This window comes from Anser cygnoides, chromosome 2, assembly GCF_040182565.1.
Source record: "Anser cygnoides isolate HZ-2024a breed goose chromosome 2, Taihu_goose_T2T_genome, whole genome shotgun sequence".
Lineage (NCBI taxonomy): Eukaryota > Metazoa > Chordata > Aves > Anseriformes > Anatidae > Anser > Anser cygnoides.
Window position 1 is genome coordinate 69861597 of NC_089874.1, and position 25854 is coordinate 69887450.

Consider the following 25854-nt stretch of genomic DNA (forward strand, 5'->3'; position numbering starts at 1 on the left):
TTATGAAATGATGAAATATCTGGTCACGACTCTAACCTGGTATTTGTACTCAGCACTGACGTCGACTCTATACTTTGGAAACCATATCTCGGAAACTATTAGCAATTACACCTATTGCCTGTTTTCGTTAGGGAGCCAATCTGTGAAGGGGACAGGGGAAGACATGTTTCCCTACCTGTTCACTCTCCCTTTCTCCTTCACCACCCTCTTATCCCCCGAGCTAGTTACGGTGGTTCTCTGAGATGTTGAATATCCTTGGGATACTCAGACCAGCTTGCTCTTGTTGTTATGTCTCCTGAATGCGCTTCAGGTTTTGTTGAGGGTTAAACAACTACTTAGGAATCTCATCCGGAGATCTGTCTTGAGGCGGGATAGTTGCGAGTGGCAGGGAGTGTGGGAGGATATGGGCAGGTTTCTAGAGCAGTGGTCACCTCCAGTGTTTTGGACATTCACCCCTGAACAACTGCAAAATCCTAAAAAGCTGGCAGAATGCTTGAAAAAAAGGTGTCATGACTCTGGCAGTTCCAAAGTGACACAAATCACTGTAGCGTGCTGGGGTCTGGCTTGTGCCTATCGAGCTGCAATTGATGCTACTATCAACCTAGCTCCAGCTCCTGCAGCCGCTCCAGCTCCTGCAGCTGCTCCAGCTCCTGCAGCCGCTCCAGCTCCAGCTCCCGCAGCCACTCCAGCCCCTGCAGCAGCTCCGGCTCCTGCAGCTGCTCCCACTCCTGTGTCTAGGTCAGAGAAATGAGCTGTAGCAGTGCAAGTTGACCCCGCAGAGGGTATTCCAACCCCTGTGGCAGACCCTGTGGCTGGGTCAGAGAAACGAGCTGTAGCAGTGCAAGTTGCCCCTGTAGACAAGGTGAAAAAATGGTATAGAGACTCAGGTCGTTTAGAACGCAGACAGTCTTCTGCTAAGTCTGGGCATAGTGAAGACGAGGCTGGGCCATCAAAGGTGCAGGAGACTGAAGATGAGGATGGGGATGTTGAAAAATCAACAGTAACTACCCGGACTCTATACCAGCGTGAGCTACGAGATGTGCGAAAAGATTTTGGTCGCTGTATAGGTGAGCAGCTTGTCACCTGGCTGCTCCGGTGCTGGGACACCGGAGCCAATTGTGTGGAATTAGAGGGCAAGGAAGCCAGGCGGCTGGGATCCCTTGCTAGGGACGCATGTATTGACAAAGCAATTGGAGATGGAACACGATCTCGCAGCCTCTGGAGGCGTCTCCTGTCAGCTGTGCAGGAAAGGTATCCCTTCAAGGAAGAACTTGGATGTCTACCAGGCAAATGGACCACCATGGAGAAGGGAATTCAGTACCTGAGGGAATTGGCCGTATGGGAAGTAATTTATAAGGACCTAGATGACGCACAAACATCCACAGATCCAGATGAAGTCCGGTGTACACAACCCATGTGGCGGAAGTTTGTACGGAGTGCACCATCATCATATGCCAGCTCATTGGCAATACTAACCTGGAAAGAGGAGGAGAATCCCACAGTGAATGAAGTGATTAAAATACTCCGGCAGTACGAAGGAAATCTCTCCTCTTCCCTACAGGCCTGTGTCTCGGCTGTGGAGAAACTCTCTGAAGAGGTCCACCAACTTAAAGAGAATTTATCTTCCCCTCCACCTGAATGAACCAGTGTCCACCAGCTAAAAGAGAATACTTTGGAGAAACTTTCTGAAAAGATCCACCAACTTGAAGAGAGATTATTTTCCTCCCCACCTGTACAAACCAGTGTCTCAGCTATTAGGGGTAAACGTTCATCTATGCAAGGAAGACAATATGGTGGGCACACACACCGCGCCACCCTGTGGTTTTACCTACGTGACCACGGAGAGGACATGAGAAAATGGGATGGAAAATCTACTGCGACCCTAGAGGCACGGGTACATGAATTGCAAAAGAAAACAATTGGGAAAAAGGGGTTCTCTGAAAAGTTTGCTGCTCCAACTTCCAGCAGGCAGTCCTTTAAACACAGAAACGAAGACTTTGACCAGGACTAGAGGGGCCCTGCCTCCAGCCAGGGGGAGGAAAGGGACAATCGAGTTTATTGGACTGTGTGGATTCGATGGCCTGGCACGTCAGACGCACAGAAGTATAAGGCTTTAGTAGACACCGGTGCACAATGTACTCTAATGCCATCAAGCTATAAAGGGCCAGAGCCCATCTGTATTTACGGTGTGATGGGGGGATCCCAGCAGTTAACTGTATTGGAGGCTGAAGTGAGTCTAACCGGTAATGAGTGGCAAAAGCACCGTATTGTGACTGGCCCGGATGCTCTGTGCATCCTTGGCATAGACTATCTTAGAAGAGGATATTTCAAGGACCTAAAAGGGTTCCGCTGGGCTTTTGGCATAGCTGCCTTGGAGACAGAGGACATTAAACAGTTGTCTACCTTGCCTGGTCTCTCAGAGGACCCTTCTGTTGTGGGGTTGCTGAGGGTTGAAGAACAGCAAGTGCCGATCGCTACCACAACTGTGCACCGGCGGCAATATCGCACCAACCGAGACTCCCTGATTCCCATCCATAAGCTAATTTGTCAACTGGAGAGCCAAGGAGTGATCAGCAAGACTCATTCACCTTTTAATAGTCCCATACGGCCAGTGCGAAAGTCTAATGGTGAGTGGAGACTAACAGTGGACTATCGTGGCCTGAACGAAGTCACGCCACCACTGAGTGCTGCAGTGCCGGACATGCTAGAATTCCAGTATGAACTGGAATCAAAGGCAGCCAAGTGGTATGCCACAATTGATATCGCTAATGCATTTTTCTCCATACCTCTAGCAGCACAGTGCAGGCCACAGTTTGCTTTCACTTGGAGGGGAGTCCAATATACTTGGAATCGGCTGCCCCAGGGGTGGAAACACAGCCCTACCATTTGCCATGGACTGATCCAGTCTGCACTGGAGCAGGGGGAAGCTCCTGAACACCTGCAGTACATCGATGACATCATTGTGTGGGGTGACACTGCAGAAGAAGTTTTTGAGAAAGGGAAGAAAATAGTCTAAATCCTTCTGAAGGCCAGTTTTGCCATAAAACAGAATAAAGTTAAAGGACCTGCACGAGAGATCCAGTTTTTAGGAATAAAATGGCAAGATGGACGTCGTCAAATCCCAATGGATGTGATCAACAAAATAACAGCTATGTCTCCACCAACTAGCAAAAAAGAAACACAAACTTTCCTAGGTGTCGTGGGGTTTTGGAGAATGCATATTCCAAATTACAGTCTGATTGTAAACCCGCTCTACCAAGTAACCCGTAAGAAGAATGCTTTTGAATGGGGCCCTGAGCAACGGCAAGCCTTTGAACAAATTAAGCAGGAAATAGTTCATGCAGTAGCCCTTGGGCCAGTCCGAATAGGACCAGATGTAAAGAATGTGCTCTACACCGCAGCCAGGGAGAATGGTCCCACCTGGAGCCTCTGGCAGAAAGAACCTGGGGAAACTCGAGGTCGACCCCTGGGGTTTTGGAGTCGGGGATACAGAGGATCTGAGGCCCGCTATACTCCAACTGAAAAGGAGATATTGGCAGCATATGAAGGAGTTCGATCTGCTTCGGAAGTGGTCGGTACTGAAGCGCAGCTCCTCCTGGCACCCCAACTGCCGGTACTAGGCTGGATGTTCAAAGGAAGGGTCCCCTCTACACATCATGCAACTGATGCTACACGGAGCAAGTGGGTTGCACTGATTACTCAGCGGGCTCGAATAGGAAACACCAGTCGCCCAGGAATCTTGGAGGTGATTATGGACTGGCCAGAAGGCAAATACTTTGGGATATCATCAGAGGAGGAGGTGGTCCATGCTGAAGAAGCCCCACTGTACAACAAGCTACCGGAAAATGAGAAGAAATATGCCTCGTTCACTGATGGGTTCTGTGGTAATTTGGGAAAGCATCGGAGATGGAAAGCTGCTGTATGGAGTCCTACACGACGAGAAGCTGCTGAGGGAGAAGGTGAATTGAGTCAGTTTGCAGAAGTGAAAGCCATTCAGCTGGCTTTAGATATTGCTGAACGAGAAAAGTGGCCAGTTCTCTATCTCTATACTGATTCATGGATGGTAGCAAATGCCCTGTGGGGGTGGTTACAGCAATGGAAGCAGAACAACTGGCAGCGCAGGGGCAAGCTCATCTGGGCTGCGGCATTGTGGCAAGATATTGCTGCCCGGGTAGAGAACCTGGTTGTAAAGGTATGCCATGTAGATGCTCATGTGCCCAAGAATCGGGCTACTGAAGAACATCAAAACAACCAGCAGGTGGATCAGGCTGCTAAGATTGAAGTGGCTCAGGTGGACCTGGACTGGCAACATAAAGGTGAATTATTTATAGCCCGATGGGCCCATGACACCTCAGGCCATCAAGGTAGAGATGCAACATACAGATGGGCTCGTGATCGAGGGGTGGACCTGACCATGGACACTATTATGGCACAGGTTATTCATGATTGTGAAACATGTGCTGCAATCAAGCAAGCCAAACGGTCAAAGCCTCTTTGGTATGGAGGACGATGGCTGAAATATAAATATGGAGAGGCCTGGCAGATTGATTACATCACACTCCCTCAAACCCGCAACAGCAAGCACCACGTACTTACAATGGTGGAAGCAACCACCGGATGGCTGGAAACATATCCTGTGCCCCATGCCACCGCCCGGAACACTATCCTGGGCCTTGAAAAGCAAGTCCTATGGCAACATGGCACCCCAGAGAGAATTGAGTCAGACAACGGGACTCATTTCCGAAACAACCTTATAGACACTTGGGCCAAAGAACATGGTATTGAGTGGGTGTATCACATCCCCTATCATGCACCAGCCTCTGGAAAAGTTGAACGATACAATGGACTGTTGAAGACTACACTGAAAGCAATGGGTGCTGGGACATTCAAAAACTGGGATACACATTTGGCAAAGGCCACCTGGTTAGTCAATACTAGGGGATCTGCCAACCGAGCTGGACCTGCCCACTCAAACCTGTTACGCACTGTAGAAGGGGATAAAGTTCCTGTAGTGCACGTAAGAAACATGCTGGGTAAAACAGTCTGGGCTACTCCTGCCTCAGGAAAAGGCAAACCCATTCGTGGAATTGCTTTTGCTCAGGGACCTGGATGCACTTGGTGGGTAATGCAAAAGAATGGGGAGGTCCGGTGTGTACCTCAAGGGGATTTGATACTGGGTGAGAATAGCCCATGAGTTGAATTGTAGTATGTTAATTATTATATAATACTGTATGTCATCACTACCATGATTGCTATATATCATAGATGAAAATGGTGATTAATTACAAGGTATTGGAAAGAGTGTAACCTGAGCATGACATAAATGGTATGGAATAAGGGGTGGATATCTGTCCTGGTTCCAGTTAGGACAGAGTTAAGTAGCTCATAGTAGCTGGTAGGGTGCTATGTTTTGGATTAGGATGAGAAGAGCGCTGATAACATGCTGATGTTTTAATTGTTGCAGAGCAGTGCTTACACCAGGCCAAGGACTTTTCGGCTTCTCACTCTGTCCTGCCAGCGAGCAGGCTAGGGGTGCAGCAGGAGCTGGGAGGGGACAGACCCAGGACAGCTGACCCAAACTGGCCAAAGAGGTATTCCATACCATCTGACGTCATGCTAAACAATATATAGGGGTGGCTAGCCGGGGTGGGGGGGCCGGCTGCTCGGGGATAGGCTGGGCATCGGTCAGCGGGTGGTGAGCAATTGCATTGTGCATCACTTGTTTCTTACACATTATTATTATTAATACTATTATCATTATCACTATTACTATTATTATTGTTATTATTATATTCCTGTCTTAATAAACTGTCTTTATCTCAACTCACCGGCTTCACTTTCCCGTTTCTCTCCCCCATCCCAGAGAGGGAGGGGAGAGGGTGAGCGAATGGCTGTGTGGTGTTTAGCTGCCAGCCGGGTTAAACCACAACACACACACACGGAAGCTCTTTTCTCCCACCAGCTCTAATCCCAGTGGGATCAAAATTAATGGGAGCGAAGTACAAAATTTCCAGTCTCCTCTACTATCAATACACTTGGTCTTGCTATCATACTGAGTGGCCCCATGGCCACTACCTACAGGAAAACTGCCAAAGATTTCATGTCCACCTGTTTTCCATGCAGATAAAAGTAGTTTTTCATGATGGTGGAGGTTATCTAGTGTAGATTTGCAAGCTAAACCTGGCTACTGAAAGTGCCTTGATTCATACCCATATGATTCACCCTTACAGTTCAAAAAAAAAACACACGCCTATATAGGCTTGGGAACTGTGAAGTCTGCTTTTTATCTCAAAATACACAGTGCTCTTTGAGGGCATTCTTTTAAAGCATTCCTCTAGAGATTTGTTTAGTAGAGTTCAATGGAGATAATTTCTCCACTGGGTAGCATTTATCTTTGCTGTAGCATTGTCCTCCACTTACATTTCCGTTTTATAACTCTCTTTTAAAAAACTGCACCCATAACATGAAAGGCAAAGTTTTTTGACTTTCTTTCTTAAATCTGCAGCCCCCAAAACTATTCCTCAGAAACACAAGGATGAGCTGAGATGGAGTGCTTCATTAAACACAGGTAGGTTTGCACCTGATCTCTTCCAATGAAAACCAGGTGTCCTGGTTTCAGTTAGGACAGAGTCAGTTTTCCTCATAGTAGCTGGTAGGGTGCTATGTTTTGGATTAGGATGAGAAGAGCGCTGATAACATGCTGATGTTTTAATTGTTGCAGAGCAGTGCTTACACCAAGCCAAGGACTTTTCAGCTTCTCACTCTGTCCTGCCAACAAGCAGGCTAGGGGTGCAGCAGGAGCTGGGAGGGGACAGACCCAGGACAGCTGACCCAAACTGGCCAAAGGGGTATTCCATACCATCTGATGTCATGTTAAACAATATATAGGGGTGGCTAGCCAGGGTGGAGGGGCCGGCTGCTTCGGGATAGGCTGGGCATCGGTCAGTGAGTGGTGAGCAACTGTATTGTGCATCACTTGTTTCGTACACATTATTGTTAGTAATACTATTATTATTATTATTATTATTATTGTTATTATTATTTTCCTGTCTTAATAAACTGTATCTCAACTCACAGGCTTCACTTTCCCGTTTCTCTCCCCCATCCCAGAGAGGGAGGGGGGAGGGTGAGCGAACGGCTGTGTGGTGTTTAGCTGCTGGCCGGGTTAAACCACAACAAGCTGAAATCGAAGAGAAAAATCTCATAGCGGACTCTGAGCGGGATAAAAGCTTACAACTGTAAACTAACCTTTTATTTTCACAGGTAACTAATGAGCATGCCTTGTGATTGAGAGAAAGGACAGACCTATAGCAAATTGAAGTGCTCCCAAGGGGTTTTTGTTATAGTAGTAGTGTACCTCTTATTCTTTGTATTGATAATTATTTGGAAACCTAAGGTTTAAAAATAATGACAAGGAAAAATCAGTCATTAATTTTGTTTTTAGTGATTGTAGGCCTCAGAGGAGGCCCTGGTCAATTGGCAACTTGGAAAAGGCATGACCAGATAATAGTAAGACGGGATACCCCGGAGAAATATGGGTGAATGTGACAGAGGGTTATGTACCACAATCTGTCATGTTTGATTCTTGTTAGATGTTAGCTTGTGGAGATGTAAATGCCCAACGACAATCGAGCAGAGAGAACAAATAACTGGGAGAGGCCCAACAGCCAGATTGAGAATAGCTGTATGGAAACGATCCTCTATTGCCATCAGAGAAAGGGAGAAACTCAAGGAGAAAACAGGAGAGAAAACAGGAGACCCACTTTGAAATGCGGCAGTTCAAACATTTGAGATTGAAACAGGGTATGGGGATGTGAATGCCTGGATAGAATGGGTCAAATATACTGTCCAGAGTCTCAACCATATCAGTTGCTATGCTTGTGCCTCGGGATGCCCGATTGCCCAGATAGTGCCCTTCCCATTGGGGTGGACCAAGGATTCCCAGGGGATGCGATGTATGATTGCATTGTACCAAGAAAAGACTGCCTGGGGAAATGAGGCTTCTAAGTCTCTCTCTTTGCTGTTCCCTTCCTTGCGTGATAGCAATATCAGGGTTCCCCCTGTATTCTCCACAGCTATAGGTAACCATATAGCTTGCCTCTCACAGCAGGGTGTGAGTGCTACCCGGCATCTGGGAGAATTTGCCTTGTGCACGAGGACCTTGAATGCTACCGAGGACTTGATGGGAAACTGCTCAAGACCTGAGATCCCCAGGGCAGATCTCTGGTGGTACTGTGGAGGGAAGATCTTATGGTCCACCCTGCCTTCTAACTGGGGAGGCACTTGTGCACTTGTTCAATTAGCTATACCCTTCACCCTGGCATTTGAAAGAGAAACATCACAAATACCCAGAAGAAGTAAAAGAAGCTTAGGAGTATCATTTGATGATAGAGCGTACATAGATTCTATTGGGGTGCCTAGAGGAGTTCCCGATGAACAGGAAGCCAGGATTCAAATTGCTGCAGGGTTTGAGTCACTGTTCTGGTGGGTAACAATCAATAAGAATGTGGATTGGATTAATTATTTTTATTATTATCAGCAGAGATTCATAAACTATACAAGAGATGCGATAAGAGGAATCGCTGAACAACTAGATGCCACCAGCAAAATGGCTTGGGAAAACAGAATAGCATTAGATATGATGTTTGCGGAGAAAGGAGGTGTGTGTGTGTGATACTGAGCAACCATTGTTGCACTTTTATACCCAACAATACTACCCCGGATGGCACAGTAACTAGAGCATTGCAAGGGTTTACCACCCTTGCCAGTGAACTGGCAGAAAAATTAGGCATATTTACATCCTTGATCGTAGTAGCAGGAGTTTTGACAGCCGTTGGTTGTTGCATTATCCCCTGTGTAAAAGGACAAGTACAGTGGTTAACTGAAACTGCACTATTGAAACAAATGACCACGAAGCCACCACCTTACTCAGATAAGGTGATGATATTAGAGGAGATGGAAAGCAAAGAAGGTGAAGAAGAAGAAGATATCCACCAAATGACACCTTAGAGAAAAGTTTTGCAAAAATCAACAATTTATAAAGAAAGAAAAGGGGGGAATTGTGGGAATAGAAATGTTGTTTTTGCAGAGTTACATTGTTTAAAGGTAAGGAATGTGGTATTGAGATATGCTTGCAGTGATAAGAAAACTTAGCAGGCGACCTTGTAAAATGCAGACAACCAGACTCCTTAGAGCAATTAGGTGAAAATCACGGTGTCAAGTCAGATAAGTGAAGAAACATTACCACTTCAAACAATAAAAAAAGTCAAAAGAAATTTGAAATTTAACAGGCCAGCAACTGAAGGCCATGCATTGTCTGTGAAGCATCAGATAGATTGTGAACCTGGATTACCCACTCAGTGGGGAAACATGGGAGGGTCCTGTCATCAAAAAGTATATAAACTGTGTTTTGGAACCAGTAGGTGTACTCCTGCTTGTGGGACGCCCGCCATTGCAATCGCAAATAAATTACTACTTCACTGAGATCCTTGCCTGAGCCTAAGTTATTGGCTACGGAGTGTTTCTCACAATTTGGGGGCTCGTCCGGGATCCAGTCACCTACTGGGGAGCCCCACCGCCGCAGCAGCAGGAAGGCATGCCCCGCTGATTTCAGCAGTCCTGTGCATCGACAGTGGCGGTTCTGCGGAGAGCTGACAGAGGGCCCGAGACTGATTAAAGAGGCAGGATCCATGAAGTAGTGGGGAAAGGAAGAAGGTAGGCACTCCGGGTTTTAAGATTTGATCCGGTAACTCTGTGCACAGACCAAGGTAAGAAATATTAAGTATTGCCTTGGGGGTCGGGTGAAACTCTGTGTGATGTGTGATTGAGACGTACTTTTGTACAAAGCGAGTGTGGAGTCCTGATCCGCGGTTCCGTAGCTCTGCGAGGGGTGCAGCCGGAGACGGACGAAGCGTGAGATAAGGGAGAGAAAGGAAGAGTCTCGGGAAATTTGGTGTATGGTAAGCCCTTGCACAGGGAAGTGCTTGGCAGTACACCAGGGAAATTTGTTGTGCGGTAACCCTTGCACGGGGAAGTGCTTGGCAGTACACCAGGGAAATTTGGTGTACAGTAATCCTTGTACGGGGAAGTGCTCGGAAGTACACCAGGGAATCTGGTAAACTCATAGGTGTGCGGTAGCCCTTGCACGGGGAAGTGCTTGGCAGTACACCCCCATTTTCCAGAATAGGAAAAATGGGAAATATGAGTTCCAGGGGACAGGGAGATATCCCTGGGGGAGTGCCTACCGAAAGTTCTTCCTGAAGAATGATAAGAAATTGGACAAATAATCTCAAAATTAGAGGAGATGATAAAAGAAAAAAAAATTTAAATATTGTGTATTAGTCTGGACAAAAGAACCAATTAAGGAAACAGCAGTATTTTGGCCAAAATATAGGCCTGATGAAAATTCAGGCTTTAAATTTATGTGTAAACAATAAGATTCCTTTTTTTTTGGAGGAGGAGCCAAGCTATGCTCCCTATAATCCTAATATTGCACCGGTGGCAGCAGCAGTCGCTCCAGGAAGGGAGACAGGGACTGCAATTAACACTGTCCCTAGAGAAGAGCGTACTCTAGGCTCTGGCAAGAATTAAAACAAGGTAGAAGAGGTACTGAGAATTTTGCCTTCCCTGATACTAACAGTACTAGCACTAACTGTGTATCCTCTTAAGTGAACTTCCCACCCTCCTTACCAGCAGAGAGGTTAGGAGTTTCCTAGGACCTAACTTACACTTGGGGGGGGGGGGGGGGGGGGAATTATGTATATAAATATGTTGTTTACAGGGAAAGAAATGGGAATGATCAGGAGGAGAGCTGCTATACAAAAATGGGAAAGAACTCATCCTCCAGGACCAGGGGTAATACCGGCAGGGCAGAAATACCCACTTGCCGATCCTGGCTGGAATAATAATAGTGTGCAACACAAAAATCATATGAGAGACTTGGGGTCAGAATGAGAAAGTACTTGGGGATGAATCCTGAGGACCCAGTATCCCAAGGGCTCTTGAAAGTTCATTTTGTGATTGAAGCCTGGCAAGATACACAGAAAATGCTCCAGAAGGTGGGGGGATGTAGTGAACAGTCACTGGGGGGCCCTCCTGTGGGAGGCCCTGGAGGTGTGTGTCAGGAGGGGAGATGAGAAGGAAAAGCAGACAGTGAAACTAATGGTATTGACAGTGTAGCAGATAGTCAGGCAGAGGGCTGGAGAAAGAGGAAGAAAATCTTCAGGGGGAGTCAGGGCCAGGATGGAAAAGAGAGGAAGAGAGATGAAGGAATGGCAGGCAAGGAAAGGTACCCGTGTTGCGGCCTGAATCTTAGCAGGTACAGGCTTTGATGGGATGTTTTAAGTGTGGGCAGGCTGGCCACTTCAGGTAGGAATATCTGGAGTGGAAGAAGGAGGAAATGGGATGAGGGAGAAAGGTATGGAATTAAGTTGGCTAATGACTGAGACTTCGGTGAAAGTACAGGCTGGAGAAAGATAAGAAGAAGTGTTAAAAAGGGTTATTGAAGGTGTTAAAGGTGTGGTATGTAATGTTTGACAGAGCTGTTTTTTGAATGAGTTGGGAAAGTTGAATGAGCAGGGAAAGAGGATGTAGGCATTATCTAAGTAACAGTCTAGAAGTTTTGGCATATTTGCTGTGGTGTTTGGTCAGTTTCCCAAGTATCGAGAAGGGGGGGGGCGGGGGGAGGGGGGCGGGGGGGGGCCAACCTGCTCCACCAGGGGCCTCTTCATAGGCCACAGGGGGCTTCAGCTCCGGCACCTGGAGCGCCTCCTCCCCCTCCTTCTGAGCTGACTTTGGTGTCTGCGGGGAGGTTTCTCGCTCCTCGCTCTCCCAGCTGCTGTTGAGCAGCAGGTTTTTGTTTATTCGTTTGTTTTTGTGGATGTGCTCTCACAGAGGCATGGACTATGTTGCTCGTGGCTTGGCTCTGGGCAGCGGTGGGCCCCTCTGGGGCCGGATGAAATTGTCCATTATCTGCCACGGAATGGTTTCTGGATTCTCCTTGTGGGGGCTCCCACTGCAGCCCCCTCCCAAACCTTACCATCAAACCCAATACACTGGGGCAGCTAGGTCATTACTGGCCTGTAAAGTATCAGGGATTAAATTAACTAATGAAACCCTAAAAAGTGATGGGGGTAGAAGGGGCTGGGATAACAGTGCCACCTTTGGGGGATACCAAGCTGAGACTAGGGGATGAAATGATCACTGGGCAATTATTGTATGTACCCAAGGCAGGGACTAACTTGTTGGGAAGGGATTTGATGATGAAACTGGGCATTCAAATAGTAAATTGTTAGACTGGAATAACAGTGGTATTAATGGAGTGCTCTCAGGCCCTGAGAGCAAAGATATATTCACCTCTGACTGGAAAGACTCTGAAGTGGGGGCGGAAGCAACAATACATATGGACAGTTTTACCTCAGGGGTTTACAGGGCCACCAATTTATTTGGGCAAGTTCTAGAACAGATTTTGGAGCAATTCCAACCTCCCAAGGAGGAAATACTGTTACAAATATGTGGATGATCGTTTATTGTCAGGACAGGAGAAAACAGTTGTGAAGGAAGCTGCTAACAAGCAATTCCACTTTCTGGGAAAGCAGGGCTTGGGAGTATTGAAAAGTAAATTACAATACGTAGAAAGAGAAGTCAGGTATTTAAGGCATCTAATGTCTGAGGGTAAACGGAGAATAAATCCAGAGAGGATTCAGGGAATTGTTGAAAACTAAGAAAGAACTAAAAAGTTTTAAGAGAGATTTTTTTAAGGAATCAGGAGCCACGAAGTCTGAGGGAAAATGGATGCTCCCTGATGGGAGAGAAATGTTGAATAAAGCACCAATGAGGCAAATATGATGTTTTACATCAAGAGAGTCATTCGGAGGTGCAAGCAATGTATGATGTTGTCCTAAGAAAGTATGTCTGTGTAGGAATATACACTTTAGTGAAGGAAATATGCAGAGGATGTACCATATGTCAAAAGGCAAATAAAAATGTCATCTGTAACTCACCTAGAGGGGGACGGGAGCCAGGGATTCGACCTTTCCAAAGTATACAGGTAGACTTTACTGAGTTGCCTAAAGCAGGGAGACTTAAGTACTTGTTTGTCCTAATGACAAACACGTGACTGGGTGTGTGTAAGCTTTCCCCTCGGTATCTGCCACTGCGAACACGGTGGCTAAGGTATCACTGGAGCAAATAGTCCCTAGATATGGGATAGCTGAAAACGTTGATTCAGATCAAGGAAGTCATTTCACTTCACAAGTACTGCAAGGGTTAATGCAGGCCTTAGGGATTGAGTCGCATTTTCATACCCCCTGGCACCCCTCCTCTTCTGGGAAGGTAAAGCGAATGAACCAGACATTAAAGAATCTAACTTAGTGTTAGAAACCCAACTTCCTTGGGTAAAATGCTTACCTTTAGCACTCCTACAGGTTCAAGCAGCACCAAGAAATGATATAGGAATTTCACCATATGAGATGCTGTTCGGATTACCCTATCTGGGCAGAAGGGATGAGATACCACAATTCGAAACAAGAGAGTTTTCTTAAGAACTGTATTCTGGGGTTGTCCTCTTCTTTGTCATCTCTCAGGACCCGTGGGAAATTGGGTCCTGATTCAGACCTGGAAAGGATCAACTCTGGCCTGAATGGGAAGGACACTTCGAAGTACTACTAACCACTGAAACAGCCATAGGAACTGCAGAAAAAGGTTGGACTCACTATACTCGAGTGAAGGCATCCGTCAACCCTAGTACCTGGGAAGCTGTTCCTACAGAAGACTTGTTGGAAGCTGAAATTGAAGAGAAAAATCTCATAGTGGACTATGCGGGATAAGAGCTTGCAGTTGTAAACTAACCTTTTATTTTCACAGGTAACTAATGAGTGTGACTTGTGATTGAGAGAAAGGACAGACCTATAGTGAATTGAAGTGTTCCCAAGGGGGGTTTGTTATAGTAGTAGTGTATGTCTTATTCTTTGTATTGATAATTATTTGGAAACCTAAGGTTTAAAAATAATGACAGGGAAAAATCAAATATTAATTTTGTTTTTAGTGATTGTAGGCCTCAGAGAAAGCCTTGGTCAATTGGCAACTTGGAAAAGGCATGACCAGATAATAGTAAGATGGGATACCCCGGAGAAATATGGGTGAATGTGACAGAGGGTTATGTACCACACTCTGTCATGTTTGATGCTTGTGAGATGTTAGCTTGTGGAGATTTAAATGCCCAACGACAATTGAGCAGAGAGAACAAATAACTGGGAGAGGCCCAACAGCCAGATTGAGAATAGCTGTATGGAAACGATCCTCTATTGCCATCAGAGAAAGGGAGAAACTCAAGGAGAAAACAGGAGAGAAAACAGGAGACCCACTTTGAAATGCGGCAGTTCAAACATTTGAGATTGAAACAGGGTATGGGGATGTGAATGCCTGGATAGAATGGGTCAAATATACTATCCAGAGTCTCAACCATATCAGTTGCTATGCTTGTGCCTCGGGATGCCCGATTGCCCAGATAGTGCCCTTCCCATTGGGGTGGACCAAGGATTCCCAGGGGATGCGATGTATGATTGCATTGTACCAAGAAAAGACTGCCTGGGGAAATGAGGCTTCTAAGTCTCTCTCTTTGCTGTTCCCTTCCTTGCGTGATAGCAATATCAGGGTTCCCCCTGTATTCTCCACAGCTATAGGTAACCATATAGCTTGCCTCTCACGGCAGGGTGTGAGTGCTACCCGGCATCTGGGAGAATTTGCCTTGTGCACGAGGACCTTGAATGCTACCGAGGACTTGATGGGAAACTGCTCAAGACCTGAGATCCCCAGGGCAGATCTCTGGTGGTACTGTGGAGGGAAGATCTTATGGTCCACCCTGCCTTCTAACTGGGGAGGCACTTGTGCACTTGTTCAATTAGCTATACCCTTCACCCTGGCATTTGAAAGAGAAACATCACAAATACCCAGAAGAAGTAAAAGAAGCTTAGGAGTATCATTTGATGATAGAGCGTACATAGATTCTATTGGGGTGCCTAGAGGAGTTCCCGATGAACAGGAAGCCAGGATTCAAATTGCTGCAGGGTTTGAGTCACTGTTCTGGTGGGTAACAATCAATAAGAATGTGAATTAGATTACTTATTTTTATTATTATCAGCAGAGATTCATAAATTATACAAGGGATGCAATAAGAGGAATCGCTGAACAACTAGATGCCACCAGCAAAATGGCTTGGGAAAACAGAATAGCATTAGATATGATGTTTGCGGAGAAAGGAGGTGTGTGTGTGTGTGATACTGAGCAACCATTGTTGCACTTTTATACCCAACAATACTACCCCGGATGGCATAGTAACTAGAGCATTGCAAGGGTTTACCACCCTTGCCAGTGAATTGGCAGAAAAATTAGGAACAGGCACTTCCATCACCGGATGGTTGCAATCTTGATTTGGTAAATGGAAAGGGATGGTAGTGTCCATATTTGCATCCTTGATCGTAGTAGCAGGAGTTTTGACAGCTGTTGGTTGTTGCATTATCCCCTAAGAGGACTAGTACAGCGGTTAATTGAAACTGCACTATTGAAACAAATGACCACGAAGCCACCACCTTACTCAGATAAGGTGATGATATTAGAGGAGATGGAAAGCAAAGAAGGTGAAGAAGAGGAAGATAGCTACCAAATTACACCTTAGAGAAAAATTTTGCAAAAATCAACAAATTATAAAAAGAGAAAAGGGGGGAATTGTGGGAATAGAAATGTTGTTTTTGCAGTGTTACATTGTTTAGAAAGAAGGAATGTGGTATTGAGATATGCTTACAGTGATAAGAAAGCTCAGCAGGTGACCTCGTAAAATGCAGACATCCAGACTCCTTAGAGCAATCAGGTGAAAATCACTATGTTAAGTCAAGCCAGATAAGGGGAGAAAACATTACCATCTCAAAAACAGGCCGGAAACTGAGGGCCAGGCATTGTCTGTGAAGCATCAGATAGATTGTGAACCTGGATTACCCACTCCAGTGGGGAAACAGGAGAGGGTCCTGTCATCAAAAAGTATATAAACTGTGCTTTGGAACTAGTAGGTGCGCTATCCTGCTTGTGGGGCGCCCGCCATTGCAATCGCGAATAAATTACTACTTCACTGAGATCCTTGCCTGAGCCTAAGTTATTGGCTACGGAGTGTTTCTCACAGGCCTAACCCATTTGGGCTGTAATTTGCTGAATCTGTAGATCCTAACAGAAGCCAGATGCTATTTGCTATTATTTTGCCCTTTGTACTGCCCAACAATTTCCTTCTGAAACTGTATTCCCTTATGTTTCCTTGTAACTCCATTTGAGCAGCTTCTTGTACTGACAGCAGAGTGCATAAATTGCCCTGGCAGCTAGGAATGGAAATGCACCGGGAGGCTGTGGTGTGCCACAAGCATCTCGCTCTGCCCCATTAGCTGCTCTGTAGCATGGTGACCCATCTTGGTATGGCCGCTATGTACTTGAACGCGTTTCTTCCACTGGTGTTCCTGAAAGCAATGCAAAATACTTGCTGATCGGTATCATTTCAGCCCTCGTGTTCATGAGGCTGTTGAGCATGTGTTGCCCCCTGGGGCTAACCACAAGAAACCAGTATCCTCCCTTGATACTCACTGGAAAGCCCCATGGGAAGGGTGATGTCCAGCCAGGGCTGGGAGCTTTCAGCTGCTGTCTACCAGGGCTCCCCTCTGGGCTGGCAAGGAGGAGGGAGACTCATTTTCTCCGCCATCAAGTGTACTCCGCTCATGCTTAGCTCAGAGACTACGCTTTATAAACACTCCCAGCTTCAACCCCTGTTTGGCTCATATCAAAACCCATGTCTCTGGTGTGGGCTGTCACCATGTAGTATCAGGCAGTGGCAATTGTGGTAGGATTTCGATGGAATACTGCTAAAAATACTGCTTTTCAACACATGGCAGTACAGGGAAATCAAACCCCACCTCTCTGGCTCTTTTTACAATATCCCACTGATTGTGGAAGGGGGTGACTCCTCGTTACCTCTCCTGATAGAATGACAAGCAAACAAATAGAATGCTTATTAAAACAGCAATTTCAAAAACAAAAACAAACAAAAGCACATTTTTTTTCCCTCCCTCTTAGAGTATATAGACAACCTATGGCATTGCTGGCTGCAGGATGTTAGGTGTGTTTTCAAATGCAGGTGGACAAGGTCAGAGAAGAAAGCTGTACTGAAGGCTGCTAAATACAGAGAGCCAGTGTCCAACTCACAGAGGCAGAGAACAGCCTAAGGAAATGTTGCCATATACGTGCCCTATGCTCAAACCCTTCTCCAGACACCATTAAAGGTGACTGGCAATGAGCCTCTGGCCTAGATACAATTCTCTAAAGTGATATTCATCACTCAATGTTTAATAAACAAATTAAAGAACATTGGTATCCTCTGACAGAGAGCATCCTGTAGCAAAACCTGTAAGAATCAGAAGGAGGAGGTGAGTCTAACCTCGGGTTAATTTTGTTCAGTGTGCTTAGTGTCGGATGCCCCTGACTGCATGAATAGCTATTCCCAGCCTTACACAGCTGCTGGATCTGCTGCTCAGAGTCAGATGTAGTGCAATGCTGACGATGTAATAAACCTTCATGTGGGAAGTGCCTCATGATAGCTTTTCATCATCTTTAACTTCTTCTTTGTAGCATATAATTGTTCGTTAGTGTTGTAAAGAGTAATTATGCTTGAGCAATGCCTTTGTGCTAAGAATTTTTAACTCTTCAGCAGATAATAATTGAAATACTTTTGAGTGGTGAATTTTTTATATATGTAATCTGTTATTTTATGTCAAAAGTCTTGGCTTTTCTGAGCATCAGCTGTAGTTGCCATTAAGGATGTGTTTTATTCACATTATTTTTTAATTGACTTAACAGAGCTTAATTGATGTACGCATTATATGAATAAACGGCAAGGGAGCACCTGAGATTAGCTTTCAAGCTGAACAATAACAGGTGCTCTGGGTAAACTTATGGAGGATTGCTGAAAAGCAGTACTGAATTCTTCTTCCCTGGTGTTGTGGTTTAACCCGGCTGGCAGCTAAACACCACACAGCCATTCGCTCACCCTTCCCCCTCCCTCTCTGGGATGGGGGAGAGAAACAGGAAAGTGAAGCCGGTGAGTTGAGATGAAGACAGTTCATTAAGGCAGGAAAATAATAATAATAATAATAATAATAATAATAATAATAATAATAATAATAATAATAATAATAATATTACTAACAATAATGTGTACGAAACAAGTGATGCACAACGCAATTGCTCACCACTCACTGACCGATGCCCAGCCTATCCCGAAGCAGCCGGCCCCTCCACCCCGGCTAGCCACCCCTATATATTGTTTAGCATGACATCAGATGGTATGGAATACCCCTTTGGCCAGTTTGGGTCAGCTGTCCTGGGTCTGTCCCCTCCCAGCTCCTGCTGCACCCCCAGCCTGCTCGCTGGCAGGACAGAGCGAGAAGCCGAAAAGTCCTTGGCCTGGTGTAAACACTGCTCTGCAACAATTAAAACATCAGCATGTTATCAGCGCTCTTCTCATCCTAATCCAAAACATAGCACCCTACCAGCTACTATGAGGAAAATTGACTCTGTCCTAACTGAAACCAGGACACAGCTTCCAACAAGTCTTCTGTAGGAACAGCTTCCCAGGTACTAGGGTTGACGGATGCCTTCACTCGAGTATAGTGAGTCCAAGCTTTTTCTGCAGTCCTTACGGCTGTTTCAGTGGTTAGTAGTACTTGGAAGTATCCTTCCAATTCAGGCCAGAGTTGATTCTTTCCAAGTCTGAATCAGGACCCAATTTCCTGGGTGATGGTGGTGAATGGGAAATTCCAAAGGTGGGGTTTGAGCCAACAACCCATGGGTCCGTAGAGATGGCAAAGAAGAGGACAACCCCAGAATACAGTTCTTAAGAAAACTCTCGTTTCGAATTGTGGTATCTCATCCCTTCTGCCCAGATAGGGTAATCCGAACAGCATCTCATATGGTGAAATTCCTATATCATTTCTTGGTGCTGCTTGAACCTGTAGGAGTGCTAAAGGTAAGCATTTTACCCAAGGAAGTTGGGTTTCTAACACTAAGTTAGATTCTTTAATGTCTGGTTCATTCGCTTTACCTTCCCAGAAGAGGAGGGGTGCCAGGGGGTATGAAAATGCGACTCAATCCCTAAGGCCTGCATTAACCCTTGCAGTACTTGTGAAGTGAAATGACTTCCTTGATCTGAATCAACGTTTTCAGCTATCCCATATCTAGGGACTATTTGCTCCAGTGATACCTTAGCCACCGTGTTCGCAGTGACAGATACCGAGGGGAAAGCTTACACACACCCAGTCACGTGTTTGTCATTAGGACAAACAAGTACTTAAGTCTCCCTGCTTTAGGTAACTCAGTAAAGTCTACCTGTATACTTTGGAAAGGTCGAATCCCTGGCTCCCGTCCCCCTCTAGGTGAGTTACGGATGACCTTTTTATTTGCCTTTTGACATATGGTACATCCTCTGCATATTTCCTTCACTAAAGTGTATATTCCTACACAGACATACTTTTTTTAGCAGAACATCACACATTGTTTGCACCTCCGAATGACTCTCTTGATGTAAAACATCATATTTGCCTCATTGGTGCTTTATTCAGCATTTCTCTCCCATCAGGGAGTATCCATTTTCCCTCTGACTTCGTGGCTCCTGATTCCTTAAAGAAATCTCTCTTAAAACTTTTTAGTTCTTTCTTAGTTTTCAACAATTCCCTGAATCCTCTCTGGATTTATTCTCAGTTTTCCCTCAGACATTAGATGCCTTAAATACCTGACTTCTCTTTCTACGTATTGTAATTTATTTTTCAATACTCCCAAGCCCTGCTTTCCCAGAAAGTTGAATAGCTTGTTAGTAGCTTCCTTCACAACTGTTTTCTCCTGTCCTGACAATAAACGATCATCCACATATTTGTAACAGTAATTCCTCCTTGGGAGGTTGGAATTGCTCCAAAATCTGTTCTAGAACTTGCCCAAATAAATTGGTGGCCCTGTAAACCCCTGAGGTAAAACTGTCCATATGTATTGTTGCTTCCGCCCCCACTTCAGAGTCTTTCCAGTCAGAGGTGAATATATCTTTGCTCTCAGGGCCTGAGAGCACTCCATTAATACCACTGTTATTCCAGTCTAACAATTTACTATTTGAATGCCCAGTTTCATCATCAAATCCCTTCCCAACAAGTTAGTCCCTGCCTTGGGTACATACAATAATTGCCCAGTGATCATTTCATCCCCTAGTCTCAGCTTGGTATCCCCCAAAGGTGGCACTGTTATCCCAGCCCCTTCTACCCCCATCACTTGTTAGGGTTTCATTAGTTAATTTAATCCCTGATACTTTACAGGCCAGTAATGACCTAGCTGCCCCAGTGTATTGGGTTCGATGGCAAGGTTCAGGGGGGAGCTGCAGTGGGAGCCCCCACGAGGAGAATCCAGAAACCGCCCCGTGGCAGATAATGGACAATTTCATCCGGCCCCAAAGGGGCCCACCGCTGCCCAGAGCCAAGCCACGAGCAACACAGTCCGTGCCTCTGTGAGAGCACATCCACGAAAACAAACAAACAAGCAAACAAAAACCTGCTGTTTAACAGCAGCTGGGAGAGCGAGGAGCGAGAAACCTCCCCGCAGACACCAAAGTCAGCTCAGAAGGAGGGGGAGGAGGCGCTCCAGGTGCCGGAGCTGAAGCCCCCCTGCGGCCTGTGGAGAGGCCCCTGGTGGAGCAGGCTGCCCCCCCCGTCCCCCCGCCCCCCTATCGATACTTGGGAAACTGACCAAACACCACAGCAAATATGCCAAAACTTCTAGACTGTTACTTAGATAATGCCTACATCCTCTTTCCCTGCTCATTCAACTTTCCCAACTCATTCAAAAAACAGCTCTGTCAAACATTACATACCGCACCTTTAACACCTTCAATAACCCTTTTTAACACTTCTTTTTATCTTTCTCCAGCCTGTACTTTCCCATTTTCCTTCTCTCCTCCTATTCCTATTTGAAGTGGCCAGCCTGGCCACACTTCAAAGCCTGTCCCTGAGCTTTCCTTGCCTGCCATTCCTTCATCTCTCTTCCTCTCTTTTCCATCCTGGCCCTGACTCCTCCTGAAAAGTTTCTTCCTCTTTCTCCAGCCCTCTGCCTGACTACCTGCTACACTGTCAATACCATTAGTTTCACTCTCTGCTTTTCCTTCTCATCTCCCCTCCTGACATACACCTCCAGGGCCTCCTGCAAGGGGGTCCCCCCCAGTGACTGTTCACTACATCCCCCCACCTTCTGGAGCTTTTTCTGTGTATCTTGCCAGGCTTTAATCACAAAATGAACTTTCAAGAGCCCCCGGGACACCGGGTCCCCGGGACTCACCGCCGAGCACTCCCCCACCCCGACCCCAAGTCTCCCACATGACCCCTGTGCTGCGCACTATCACCACTCCAGCCAGGATCGGCAAGTGGGCACCCCTGCTCTGCCGGTATTACCCCCGGTCCCGGAGGATGAGCTCCTTCCCATTCTTGTGTAGCAGCTCTCCTCCTGATCATTCTCATTTCTTCCCCTGTAAAAAACATACTTAGTATAGACATCATTTCCCCCCAAGAGTGTACGTGAGGTCTTAGGAACCGGTCTAATTGTTCAGGTAGCCTGATGGGGTCCTCAATTAAAGACTTCATCTCCTCCTTAAAACCCCTAACACCCCTGTGCTGGTAAGGGAGGGAGGGGAGGAGTTCGCCTAAGAGGATACACAGTTAGTGTTAGTACTGTCAGTATCAGGGAAGGCAAAATTCTCAGAATCTCTTCTACCTTGTTCTAATTCTTGCCAGAGCCTAGAGTACGCTCTTCTCTAGGGACAGTGTTAATTGCAGTCCCTGTCTCCCTTCCTGGAGCGACTGCTGCTGCCACCGGTGCAATATTAGGATTATAGGGAGCATAACTTGGCTCCTTCTCCAAAAAAGGATTCTTATTGTTTACATATAAATTTAAAGCCTGAATTTTCATCAGGCCCGTATTTTGGCCACAATACTGCTGTTTCCTTAGTTGGTTCTTTTGTCCAGACTGATACGCAATATTTAACTTTTTTTTTCTTTTATCATCTCTTCTAATTTTGAGGTTATTTGTCCAATTTCTTATCATTCTTCAGGAAGAACTGTCAGTAGGTACTCCCCCAGGGACATCTCCCTGTCCCCTGGAACTCATATTTCCCATTTTTCCTAGCCCTTGTCAGTGTGCTGCTACAGAAATTTCCCTCCTGAAGGACACCACACACTAACGTTACGATTCTGGAAAATGGGGGTGTACTGCCAAGCACTTCCCCATGCAAGGGGTACCGCACACCTATGAGTTTACCAGATTCCCTGGTGTACTGCCAAGCACTTCCCCGTGCAAGGGTTACCGTATACCAAATTTCCCTGGTGTACTGCCAAGCACTTCCCCGTGCAAGGGTTACCGTACACCAAATTTCCCTGGTGTACTGCCAAGCACTTCCCTGTGCAAGGGCTTACCATACACCAAATTTCCCGAGACTCTTCCTTTCTCTCCCTTATCTCACGCTTCGTCCGTCTCCGGCTGCACCCCTCGCAGAGCTACGGAACCGCGGATCAGGACTCCACACTCGCTCCGTACAAAAGTACGTCTCAATCACACGGCACACAGAGTCTCACCCGACCCCCAAGGCAATACTTAATATTTCTTACCTTGGTCTGTGCACAGGGTTACCGGATCAATTTTTAAACCCGGAGTGCCTACCTTCTTCCCTTCCCCACTACTTCATGGATCCTGCCTCTTTAATCAGTGTCGGGCCCTCTGTCAGCTCTCTGCAGAACCGGCACCGTCGATGCACAAGACCACTGAAATCAACAGGGCATGCCTTCCTGCTGCTGCGGCGGTGGGGCTCCCCAGTAGGTGACTGGATCCCAGACGAGCCCCCAAATTGTGAGAAACACTCCGTAGCCAATAACTTAGGCTCAGGCAAGGATCTCAGTGAAGTAGTAATTTATTTGCGATTGCAGTGGCGGGTGTCCCACAAGCAGGAGTACACCTACTGGTTCCAAAACACAGTTTATATACTTTTTGATGACAGGACCCTCCCCTGTTTCCCCACTGAGTGGGTAATCCAGGTTCACAATCTATCTGATGCTTCACAGACAATGCATGGCCTTCAGTTGCTGGCCTGTTAAATTTCAAATTTCTTTTGACTTTTTTACTGTTTGAAGTGGTAATGTTTCTTCACTTATCTGACTTGAGTTAACACCGTGATTTTCACCTAATTGTTCTAAGGGGTCTGGTTGTCTGCATTTTACAAGGTCGCCTGCTAAGTTTTCTTATCACTGCAAGCATATCTCAATACCCCATTCCTTACCTTTAAACAATGTAACTCTGCAAAAACAACATTTTTATTCCCACAGAGAGAAAGACTTAAAAAGGAATATTATGACATAAAAATAGAGATTAAATTTTGTGGTTAAATTGATATGGAAACAGAATTACTTCATTGTCTTCAGACATGAATTCTTTCAGAGTAGAGCAACTGTGTGCACCACCACATGAGATGTCACTCCCATGTATGTGATACCTTCATAATTAGGGCATTCTTTATAGCTGAGGGAGATTATATTTGGTTTTCTTGTATGCCTGAGGAGATTCAAACTCTTTAGAGAGTGAGACAATCAGAGGATGTAGGCCATGTTGGAGCAGGTGGCTGTGACCTCCTCCTGAAACTGCTCGATTTTTCATAGCAAGTTAAAAACTCATTTCAGCAGAAACGTTCATAACGCTGCAAGTAGGTGCTCCTACCACAAGGCTGGGAGAATTCAAACAGTAGGATCCTTGCTGTCCACAGCTATTCACAGGTTTTATGTGAGCTGCTCATTGAACGAGCAGAGACAGGTAAACAATGGGAATTCACAGCCATATTCAATCACGGGACATGCTGTTTGCCAAGGGGACAAGACCAACAGAGTGGCATAAGAGCATGAGGAAATTGTATTTTAAGGGAAGTAAGATTCACAGACTTTGCTTTTTGACTCCCTTGCCTATTGCTACTGAGAGCATCTACAACCCATTGATCTATGATGCTGAGGGGGGGATTTTTTTTATTTTTAACCAGGCAAGTCACCCACAGTTCTCTTGATGAGAATGAAGATCGATCAGGTAAGAGTAACGCTTCAGAAAAGAGAAGAAACAAGACTTGAATGCAGTGATTTACTACAGGGTCTCTTTGCTCCAGACACCACATACACCTCAGTTTGCCCACCCTCCCTGCTACTTCAGTCTGTCCTGCCCAAAGTCACAAGTGGGTCCCTCTGCGGGACCCTGGAGCCCTGACTGGGAAGGACAGCCATTCATTCCAGGTCACTCATTCAGCAGCAGAAAATCCAATTAAGTATAACTATATTAATGCTAAGCGAGAACCCTCAGTAGTATATAAAACATTAAAAAGCAAGTACGCCATATGATGCAGGGTGTCTGAAATGAGAGCTCAGGGTCACAGGCAAAATCCAAATATTGTATATAGATTTAAAAAAGGAAAAAAAACTAATCAATCAGCATGTTCTCCCTAGGCATTTCACCTCTAATTGAAGAGTGAATTATGTTTACTTTCCTGCTTATGTTCTTGATTGTCTCTCAGCAAATGAATTGTGATTACATTACATAAAATAATGTGTAATGTGTAAAGTGTTTGGTTTTCTTTCTATCTCATAGGTCTGGATTCAGTAGAAATTCCACACTTTAACACACATGGAAAAACCACATTGAACATTGAAAAATATGTTTACTGTATAGAAAAGAAAAATATTTGTTTGAAATACAGATTGTAGCATGTGTGATTCCTGCTTCTGCAGCTGAGGCATGTAAAAGAAATACTGTCCTTAAAGGGAAAACCAAAGCCATTTCACATGCAAACTAGCAATGGCCAAGGGCATTGCTGACTACTATCATCTTGAGTATACCTAAAATCATACTAAAACACATGCAGATTTCACACACAAAAGGATCTCAGGCTTTCTCATGATTCTGGGGTGCTCAGCACCTATCTTAAAGGTATTCAAAACTGATCAAAAAGCAGTTTAAGTGAAAGAACAAATTTTTGTCCGGTAAATATATTTGCAACTCAAATGTTGTCAGCACTGAAGCAGAATGAGGAACTTCATACAGCATTTATAAATGAAGAATAATTTATCAAAACAAACTGGGAATTTGAGTGAACATGGATGTAATAATGAGAAACACCACAGGAAAAAAAGGGGTTGGGTTCTAAAACCTATAGATAAACCACTGTTCTGCATGTTTTAAGAGCTAATAAACCCTAATATATCATTCATCCCCACTACTTGAACTTGCTGGACTGTCTTGGGCTGTCACCCTTTTGTTTCAAAATGTCTTTATAGCTGCAGTAGCAATAACTGGGGAGAGCATCTCTCTCCACAGAGCAAAAGAATTACTGGGCACTGTGGCTGCCGCACCAGAAGGAACTGAGCTTCCAGCCAACGGACGAGATTTCACCAGACATGAAGGGGTGTATGACCTCTGAACAAATATAAGTTAGTAGCTGTAGCAAATGATGTTTGTGACATTAGTGGACTTGGGGACTGGAAATGCACAAACTTAGTTTAAGATAATCTGGCACCTCATTCACTGAACTCTTTCTGGGTGTCTATGCTAATATTTCTAAATGGCCTTAGCTATTATGGTATTGCTTGTTAGACATCCAGCCTTTTCCCCAAACACCCACAAGCTCATTGAGCATCATCTCTCCCTTAGCTTCTTCTGAAACAAGACAAGAACCAAAGGGAAGTTCACTCAGAAACAGAGAGGAGGCCAAGCAGGTGG

At 45.5% G+C, this 25854-nt stretch overlaps 1 protein-coding gene across 1 annotated transcript; it reads left to right on the forward strand.

The window, feature by feature from the left end:
* Nucleotides 1-2023: 2023 nt before the first annotated feature.
* LOC136790117 (uncharacterized) lies at nucleotides 2024-6885 on the forward strand. The gene is made up of 3 exons (XM_066992432.1): nucleotides 2024-5695; nucleotides 6506-6568; nucleotides 6722-6885. The coding sequence occupies exon 1, from the start codon at nucleotides 3125-3127 to the stop codon at nucleotides 5192-5194; it is 2070 nt and encodes a 689-aa protein (XP_066848533.1). The 5' UTR covers nucleotides 2024-3124; the 3' UTR covers nucleotides 5195-5695; nucleotides 6506-6568; nucleotides 6722-6885.
* The last annotated feature ends 18969 nt before the right edge of the window (nucleotides 6886-25854 follow it).

Coding starts and splice junctions, on each gene's coding strand:
- LOC136790117 (XM_066992432.1), top strand. CDS start 3,125: ATGGATGTGATCAACAAAATAACAGCTATGTCTCCACCAACTAGCAAA.